Source organism: Pelobates fuscus, chromosome 5, assembly GCF_036172605.1.
Source record: "Pelobates fuscus isolate aPelFus1 chromosome 5, aPelFus1.pri, whole genome shotgun sequence".
NCBI lineage: Eukaryota > Metazoa > Chordata > Amphibia > Anura > Pelobatidae > Pelobates > Pelobates fuscus.
Window position 1 is genome coordinate 339519136 of NC_086321.1, and position 10427 is coordinate 339529562.

The 10427-nt window shown below is 44.0% G+C and overlaps 1 protein-coding gene across 5 annotated transcripts in view; it reads right to left on the reverse strand.

The window, feature by feature from the left end:
• Positions 1 to 8386, reverse strand: part of LOC134611668 (protein MTSS 2-like) — a 137572-nt gene extending 129186 nt beyond the window's left edge. For all 5 annotated transcript variants that reach the window (XM_063455786.1, XM_063455783.1, XM_063455787.1 and 2 more), the window contains exon 1: positions 8159 to 8386. In XM_063455786.1, the coding sequence (XP_063311856.1) occupies positions 8159 to 8230 (72 nt within the window). In that variant the 5' untranslated portion in view covers positions 8231 to 8386. The remainder of the gene's footprint in view (positions 1 to 8158) is intronic.
• Positions 8387 to 10427: the final 2041 nt, after the last annotated feature.

Consider the following 10427-nt stretch of genomic DNA (forward strand, 5'->3'; position numbering starts at 1 on the left):
GAAAGTATTTAGAAAATTGGGCAGACTAGATATATCTGCTGTCACATTCTATGTTTCTATAGGATTTAATATTTTTGGATAAACTGAAAAATATCAAAAACTTATCAAAAATATTTAAATTTGGTAATATTTAGATATTTTTAAAATATATTTATGTACTTTTTTTTAAATATAATATTCAATAAATTTTTAAGTGCATCCAAAAATGTTAAATAATTTGAAAGACTTAGGGACAATATAGTCACCAAAACAACTTTAGCTTAATGAAGCAGTTTTGGTTTGTAGAACATACCCCTGCAGCCTCACTGCTCAATGCTCTGCCATTTAGGAGTTAAATAACTTTGTTTATGAACCCTAGTCACACCTCCCTGCATGTGACTTGCACAGCCTTCCTAAACGCTTCCTGTAAAGAGTCATCTAAAGTTTATCCTTTCTTTATTGTAAGTTCTGTTTCATTTAGATTTTCTTATCCCCTGCAAGAGCCTCCTGTATGTGATTAAAGTTTAATTTACAGAGCAGGAATCCGATTGAAAGTGAAACCAGTTTTTTTCCATGCAGGCTGTGTCAATCATAGCCAGGGTAGTTGTGGCAAGGGCTGCATAAACAGAAACAAAAAGTGTTTTAACTCCTAAATGGCAGTGAATTGAGGAGTAAAACCTGAGAGGCATGATCTATACACTAAAACTGCTCTAAAGTTGTTTAGGTGACTATAGTGTTCCTTTAACAATATTAAAGAGTCCTTAGTTTTTAACTTTCTGATTGTATGCAGCAAAGCCATTGAGCTGTCACTTCTCGCTGCAAAGATCTACTGAACCGTGCATTGGCATTCGGCTAAGAGGCATGGGATGATTGTAACTAACATTTCAGTTTGTGATTAATGCTGACAGCAGCCCCCCCCCCCCCCACCCCCCGAAGTTGGACCACTAATATTTTAATATAAATAAGAGAGTTATTAAAGGACCACTATAGTGCCAGGAAAACAAACTAGTTTTTCTGGCTCTATAGGGTCTTTGGTCCCTCCCACCATCTGGATCCCCCTCCCGCCGGGCTGAAGGGAGAGGAAGGGGTTAAATTCTTACCTTTCTCCAGCGCCGGGCTCCCTCGGCGCTGGGGACTCTCCTCCCTCTGCCAACGTCCTCTGCTGAAAGTGCATACGCGGCAAGAGCCGCGCGCACATTCAATCAGGCCATAGGAAATTTCTCAATGCTTTCCTATGGACGCTGACGTCTTCTCACTGTGAAAATCAGTGAGAAGTGCGGAAGCGCCTCTAGTGGCTGTTAATGAGACAGCCACTAGAGGCTGGATTAACCCTAAAGTAAATATAGCAGTTTCTCTGAAACTGCTATGTTTACAGCAGGCAGGGTTAACCCTAGATGGACCTGGCATCCAGACCACTTCATTGAGCTGAAGTGGTCTGGGTCCCTATAGTGGTCCTTTAACCCCTTAAGGACCAAATTTCTGGAATAAAAGGGAATCATGACATGTCACACTTGTCATGTGTCCTTAAGGGGTTAAGGATATAGTTAAGGGTAATTGTCTATGGATCTTTTTCAATGCATATGCAAGTTTCATTTTAAACCAATGTTCCAAGAACCAGGGTAATTCCAAGAACCACGACCACTTTAGTAATTTGAAGTGGTCATGGTGCCCGGAGTCTTTACATGCTTGAAACACTTATTACCCCTCTGCTCAGCTGCCAGAAGTGTAACTTCACCTCTGGCAGTATAATAAGGGTGTCATCAGCCAGCTGGTAACTAGAGTTCCAGGCTGGCTAATGTCAATTCTGTGCAGCTTTCTTTGCTTTCATTGGCTGACGCTCCCAACCAATGAATATTTACCAAGAGGCTTTCAGGTTCGGCACCTCTGCAGAAGAAGGAAGCATGTCATTAGCCCATCAGGGAGCACTGGAACAGACCCAGGTAAGTGGTTAAACTGTTGCTAAACGGTTTCCCCATCACTAGGGAACTTGGCCAGGGTCCTTCTGGTATCATAGCCACTACAGCAGGCTGTAGTGGTTATGATGCTTGTATTAACCTTTTAACTACAGAGCTGACAATATTGACATGCTTACAAAGGATGGGAAGTACAGAAGATAATGTTAAACAGATATTGTGCTTACTTTTGCTGTACAAATTCCTGACTTTCTTCCCATGAATCCCTGCAAGCACTCACTATCCACAGAACATTAAAACATTCCCATTGAATGCCAGGCCGAAATACAGCAGGGAGCATTTGAAACATACCCAAGAACCGAAGTTCTCAATTAGAATGTGTCCTTTACATAAGGGTAACCTCTCCTTTTAAAGTCTAACCTCATACAATAACTTTCAGCAATCCAGATGTTATTTGGAGACTAGCAGGTTACAAATCATAGGAAGTTCAGTTCAGAACGGTTGGGATGTAATATGTTGGCAAGCCAATAATCAAAATATATGTCGTCCAGTTCAGTGGTTTGCCAAAGGTTACGTGTCACAGTATATACGTATATAACCAAGTGTGTTCATATATGAAACAGAAAAAGAACAACTCTGGATTCAAATTCCTTACACATCGGTCACATATTTCCATAGAATTATATAGAACACATTTACAGAGCAAAGCAAAGTGCAGTCTAGCTAAATCGAATCACGAGGACTGCCCAATGCTTTAACTCCTTGCCGGCTGCACTAATAGACAAAATAACATGCGGCATGCAACAGCAAATGGTCTGACCACTCCAACAGCTGTTACAGAACATCACTGCTTGTGTGAGTGATTCATGTTCAAAATGTTGCAATTTCAACTTCTTTCTTTTAGGGCTACTAAATTTGATCACAAAGACAGGATCTGTCATTTCAACAGATACAATCAAATAAGTTGTATTATACAATTTAACCCCTTAAGGACACATGACATGTGTGACATGTCACGATTCCCTTTTATTCCAGAAGTTTGGTCCTTAAAGGGATATTAAGCTTTGATTACTCTAAACTATAGTGCCACATCAAGAGAGGTACAGCTTTTTTTTTTTTTCAGTATCACATGGTGACAAACTGCAAACACATACCATGGGTACAAAAATCTGTGCCAATGCAGGACAACAATGTCTGGTTTTAATCCATATCTCACACAGACCTGCATTTTGTAACGTTAAATGTAAAAACTTTATAAGACATCGCTGTCACCACTAGTGTTAGGTTTCAAGTACTGTGCCCGTGAAAAGCACCTTATATCTTGGATCAAGACTTAGATCAGGGGTCCTCAAACTCCGCCCCCCCCAGATGTTGCCGAACTACAACTCCCATGATTCTCTGGCTATCTATGTAATTCAAATAATCATGGGAGTTGTAGTTCGGCAACATCTGGGGGCCAGAGTTTGAGGACCCCTGACTTAGATGGTCATAGAGTTCTGATCACTGACTCTCAATATAATGACACTTAATATAATGCTTATAATAGCCATTTGCTTATTTTACGAGAATTTGTCACACAAACCTATTGACCACGACCTTGTTTGAAAACAAAATAGCACAACATTCATTTGATAAGTATGATTAATAAACAAACATTTGTTAAATATCTATTTTGTGCAACTGACTGATGCTTAGACATATCTAATAAATACAATTATATATCATTTATACAACTTAAGAAATATTAGAGAATAAACAGTGTTCGCAGTAACCTGCTTTTTTGTAAGGAACCAGCTGGCATACCTAGGAATGAAGCGGACTAAAACATTAATCAAAATGTACAAAATAATGATTGTAAGAATACGGTCCACAAATAGCACATTTCCACCAAGCATCTGTACTATTCAAGGAACACTCACTCCTCCACATGAAGATTCATGTATAACTTACAGTTGTATAGATACTGAAGATATGAATTGAGTTCTAGCAAGGGACATGTGCAGAAGGGAAGGTTACCGCAAAACACTAGTTGGTTGTAATTGAAAATTACATTGCAATGCCATTCACAGGGAGCAAGCGCACATATGCAGTGCTAGAAAATATGTCAAGCACGCACGAGTCCATAGGCATCTCTCTGCTAGATTCCCAAACGCACAGTCACGCCGTAGTCAGAATGAGAAATCGCCACAACGAGGAAATGTGGCCAAGCTATCTTTATGTTTTAGTTAAAGGGGCACTCCAAGCACCATGACAACTTCAGTGAATTCAAATTGTGATCTTGCCTGAAGTCCGTACGTGCAGAGTTTTGATTAGAAACACTGCACATGCCGATATTAACCCCTCTGTTGCAAGTGGTGTAAGTCAACCTCTTGCAGCGCCATAGGGGTGTCATACTTCAGGCTGGGTAATTTCAATTCTGTGTAACTTTGTTTCAACAGAATTGTATGAATTGGCTGAGAGCATCAGCTGACCACCGCGGCTTACGGTTTCTGCAAAAGATGGAAGCACGTCACTGGACCACCAGGGAGCATCGGAGCCTGGCAGGGACACAGATTAGGGGTCAAACTTTGCTAAACAGTTTGCCCCAGTGGAATCTGACTAGAATACTCATGGTATTATAACTACTACAGTCAGCTGTAGTGGTTATGATGCTTGTACTAACTCTTTAACTCTGCTGCGCTATTAACTTCTATGTCAGTGACAGCGACTCTTTAAAATGACATCTTTCACCTTACTCTTGCTTTGTTGGACTGACCAAAGTCCATTCTTAAATTTAACAAGTAGAAACTGGTTGAGAGTCCATTTTGACACATGCATTGCTTGCACGTTACTTCAGGACTTGTGACCGTACACTCTCTTTACCTGCATGGTTTTTGGCCTGATAACCAAAAAGGACTTAACGATGGCTGCCCCGACAGAGCACAGGCAAGCCATCTGAAAAAGGGGATATACAGTACATTTACACACACATTCCAAAATGAAACATAAAAGACGCTGTAAGCGGACACGTAATCTTGCATTTTAAAACCAAAATCATGATTGTTTTCATTTACTATAAAGCACGGGCAGCCATTAAAAGATTACGCCAGTATGAAAATCACAATCTAGATTTAAAAAAAATAAAAAAAAAAAATTGTGAAACTCTAAACACACCTCAGACTGTAGCCCTGGAGAAGTTGTTAGTGTTTGCAAGTTTATTGCAGCGTACACAGCACAACTGTCTTACACTGCACTTTGTTTTAACAATGCACTGTTCCATAGTGCAGCGCAACGCCTCCACCCCCCTTTTATTGTGCAATATTCTTCCAAGTACTACAGGTATTCGCAAAACACCACTTATATAAACGTAACATGTGCAACAAACGCCAAATGTTCTGTACCAAATCCTATTATATAGTTTTAGAATTTAATAGGAACCAATGTAAAATATGGAGCTATCAGAGAGACTCTGCTTTTTCACAACATAGAATTCAGTGCACCTTCCCTTCAGTGTTTTACTATGTATTATAATACACTGTTCTACATGCCACGTGCTGTACCATCTATACTGTACTTTTCTACAGCATGTATTATACACTGAACTATGTCCTAAAGATTTTGCTGTTTAATTTACTGTACTAGGAATGCAGGTCTATGCATGGCTGGTCTATTGTATATATTTTTGGCCCTTTCGGTTTATACTGAGTCCATTGCCCTATGTACCAAGACTAGTCTCAAACACCACAGTGTTCTGTCACAGGACGGGTCTGACACATAACCTGTGCCATATTCTCCCTGTGAGTTATATACTATTGACTGTTATAATAAATGATGTCCCGTTTCAAATACTGTAATTTACTGTCTTGTGCTATACATTGGGACTTGTGTGGTTAAACAGTTACTTACTATCATGTGTTCTAGAATGCTCTGATCCACACTGTAGCCCCCTGTGCAATTTACAGTTCTATCTACTATATACTGCGACCCCTGTGCCATACACTGTCATATGTCTTGCCTAACGTCACCCCTGTGCCATACACTAGTCTGTGTTGCCACTCTTACCCCTGTGTCATCATACACTCCGCCATGTATTGCCTTGTGCACTGTATACTATAAAAAGTTGAGCCCAGACATATGCTAACCTATATATTATAAACTGAGTCCTCTGATTTTAAAACTCTGTGCCAAACATTAACCTGTATTACACAAAATGAACTGTGTCATATCTGAGTAGTATATACTACAAACTGTGTCCCAAATATTAACCAGTGTATTATACATTATGTACATTAAGCCCTATACTCACCTGTCTCTCATACACTATGATCCCTGTGAATTATATATCATACACTGGTTTTTAGTCTGAACATGGGTATTTTGTGGCTGTAACGCTACGTGACACTTGTTGCCAATGGCTGGGGGAGTACTCCTTGTTACCAGTTGATGGGTCCATGTTTATCCACATGTTGCGCCAGTGGCTGAGAGAATTTATTTAACCCTGTGTTGCCAATGACTGGGAGGAGCCATTCTTTAACCCCTTGCTGGCAGTACTTGGGGAACAGTCCTTGATTAACCCCTTGCTGGCAGTACTTGGGGAACAGTCCTTGATTAACCCCTTGCTGGCAGTACTTGGGGAACAGTCCTTGATTAACCCCTTGCTGGCAGTGGCCAGGAGACGGTCCTAAATTAACACCTTGCTGGCAGTACCCAGGGGACGGTCCCTAATTAACCCCTAGCTAGCAGCCGTGTCCGGGGACAGGTTAACCCCTTGCTGGCATTGCTTAAGGACAAGTTAACCCGTTGGTGACAGTATCCCTAATTAACCCCTTGCTGGCCGTGCCCGGTGTCTAATAAACCCCTTGCTGGCCGTGCCCGGTGTCTAATTAACCCCTTGCTGGCCGTGCCCGGTGTCTAATTAACCCCTTGCTGGCCGTGCCCGGTGTCTAATTAACCCCTTGCTGGCCGTGCCCGGTGTCTAATTAACCCCTTGCTGGCCGTGCCCGGTGTCTAATTAACCCCTTGCTGGCCGTGCCCGGTGTCTAATTAACCCCTTGCTGGCCGTGCCCGGTGTCTAATTAACCCCTTGCTGGCCGTGCCCGGTGTCTAATTAACCCCTTGCTGGCCGTGCCCGGTGTCTAATTAACCCCTTGCTGGCCGTGCCCGGTGTCTAATTAACCCCTTGCTGGCCGTGCCCGGTGTCTAATTAACCCCTTGCTGGCCGTGCCCGGTGTCTAATTAACCCCTTGCTGGCCGTGTCACTGTCTAACCCCTTGCTGGCCGTGACTAGTCCCTCATTAACGTGCCCAGTACCTGATTAACCCCTTGCTGGCCGTGCCCGGCATGTGGTTAACCCCATGCTGGCCGTGCCCGGCATGTGGTTAACCCCATGCTGGCCGTGCCCGGCATGTGGTTAACCCCATGCTGGCCGTGCCCGGCATGTGGTTAACCCCATGCTGGCCGTGCCCGGCATGTGGTTAACCCCATGCTGGCCGTGCCCGGCATGTGGTTAACCCCATGCTGGCCGTGCCCGGTTAACCCCATGCTGGCCGTGCCCAGTTAACCCCATGCTGGCCGTGCCCAGTTAACCCCATGCTGGCCGTGCCCGGTGTACGGTTAACCCCATGCTGATCGTGTCACTGTTTAACCCCTCGGTGGCCGTGCCCAGTGTGCGGTTAACCCTTTGCTGGCTGTGCCCAGTTAACCGCTTGCTGGCCGTGCACGGTGTGTGTGGTTAACCGCTTGCTGGCCGTGCCCGGTGTGAGTGTGGTTAACCCCTTGCTGGCCGTGCCCGGTGTGAGTGTGGTTAACCCCTTGCTGGCCGTGCCCGGTGTGAGTGTGGTTAACCCCTTGCTGGCCGTGCCCGGTGTGAGTGTGGTTAACCCCTTGCTGGCCGTGCCCGGTGTGAGTGTGGTTAACCCCTTGCTGGCCGTGCCCGGTGTGTGTGTGGTTAACCCCTTGCTGGCCGTGCCCGGTGTGTGTGTGGTTAACCCCTTGCTGGCCGTGCCCGGTGTGTGGTTAACCCCTTGCTGGCCGTGCCCGGTGTGTGTGGTTAACCCCTTGCTGGCCGTGCCCGGTGTGTGTGGTTAACCCCTTGCTGGCCGTGCCCGGTGTGTGTGGTTAACCCTTTGCTGGCCGTGCCCGCGGACAGGTTGCAGTGAGGGTCGCTCCGTCTCGCTCCCATCCCCCGGGCTCTTTGTTATTATGTCCCGGCTGGGAGAAGTTTCCCAGGACACGCCTTGCAGACACCCCCGGGGAGCTCCCATCCCTCCAGCCCGGCTCTCACTCACCTTCATGTCGTTCATGATGGTCTGGAAGAGCCCTCCGAGAGCGCTGCACTCCTTCTCCATTCCCGCATCCATGGCTGATCCTCCCCGGGGCACACAGCCTCAGATCCAGGCGGCCGCACCGAGCGCAGACAGTAACAACAAGACCGGCAGCTACGGAGACACGGCGCGCTGCTCACACTGGGCTGCAGCTCATGCCGCTGCAATGCAATGCAATGGCTCTGGGAGGGAGGGAGGGAGGGAGGGAGCGAGCGGAGACCTGGCTTCGGGAATACGCAGGTTACGCAACGGCGCAGGGCCCCCTGCCGGCCACACACGTTGCCAACGGAGACCTGGACACGCCCAGGCTTGCTCAAACCACGCCCCCTCCAAACCTGTAACCACCCCGGCCCTCTGTATCAATGAACAAGGACACGCCCACCGCTACGTTTCACTGTGGAATACGTCATGCGGGGAGATGTGCGAGTTCCAAACGCTAGAGTTAGTTTCCCAGAACTGTATGTAATATGGGCGAGTTCCAAACTCTAGAGCTAGTTGCTTATTTTGGATATGAGTGCGAGCTCTAAACACTGGAGTTAGATACCTATTATATGTAAGTGCGAGTTCCAAACACCAGAGTTAGTTACCCAGGCTATTCAGGTATAGGCAACCTTTGGCATTCCAGATGTTTTGGACTACACCTCCCATGATGCTTTGCAAGCATTATGGGTGTAAGAGCATTGAGGGGGATGTAGTCCACAACATCTGGAATGCCAAAGGTTGCCTATCCCTGCTATATGTTGTCAAAGAGTGTCTGAGGTAAAATACATGCACTGCTGGGGTTTATTGACTAAACTGGAAACTTCAGAACATTTACACCAAAATTCCAACATTTTAGGCCAAAATACCTGAACCTGAAATATATATTTCTTATCTTTTTTTTCTTACGGCTCCACCATTTCACGTTTAGTGCAAAAAGTCCTGCTTTATCCGAAAGTTAATGGAAGAAGAAGAGAAGTTCTTAAAGGGACATTATAGTCACCAAAACAACTTCAGCTTATTGAAGCAGTTTTGGTGTATAGATCATGTCCCTGCAGTGTCACTGCTCAATTCTCTACAATTTAAGAGTTAAATCACTTTATGTATGCACCCTAGTCACACCTCCCTCAATGTGACTTGCACGGCCTTCCTAAACACTTCCTGTAAAGAGTCAGCTAATGTATAATTTCGGCTTAAAAATCCATGCGCACCACTGCCATCCTAAGGTGGCAGACATAGGAGGAGCTGTTTTGACAGATTTATAGACATAATACTAAATTTGTAAGGTAAAAGAATTTCAGCGCTTGTTAAATACAGGTATAGTTCAAAGTGACAGCTTAACCACCAAATCTGGTGTCTATCTTGTTTGGTAAAAGGTCAGATAAACCAGCATCTTGGAGTAGCGCTTGGGATATCCTTAGGAGATATATGTAACAACAAGACGATTTATAGCGGGAACTGATAGTGTAAAAAGTAAAAAAATCTCCTGATAAATAATAAACGTGCACTCACACTTTTAAGGAGCTTAAGTTCAGCTCCAACTTGAAGGCCTAGTAGGAATGATCCCCCCCTGGGGATATAGTGTAGTATTGATTCAGCAGTCAGGTAATATATCTTCTCGTAGATATATAAAAGTAGAACAGAATAAAAATAATATAGTGCAGTCTATCAGACTGTTCAAAAAGTAAGTAGGAATCAAGATGTACACTCACATATTCTGGAGCCTCAATGGTGGCTCCTAAGTTATAGCATGAAGTGGTATGAACCCCACTCCAGGACATAGGTGGTGCAGATCTTTCTCCAATGATCTAGATCTGGGGCGCTGTTCCTTTAAAACAATAATACTCAAGTAAATAAATAGTATAGGCTGCTGCTATCCTCCGAATCTCCCTTCAGTGAATATATACACTCTATAAAAACAAGAACTTCAAATAGCTATATTACGCTATTGGAAGTTCTTGTTTTTATAGAGTGTATATCTTGATGATTCAACCTCTGGAGTGTCATAATGTTTTTGAAGAGAGACTTGACTCCCAGAATTTATAAATACTTGCAGGTGAAAATTATCTATTGGACTTGGACTGTGAATATAATGTATTGATTGTTTAAGGACTCCTATTTGATTTGGTAATTGAATCTGTTTATATTTTCTAATCACTGTGCGCTAACTCATACACATATATATAGATCTTTCTCCGTGTATATAAAAAAGAAATAAAACAAAAAATAGCGAAAACCATAAAATCAGAGTGTA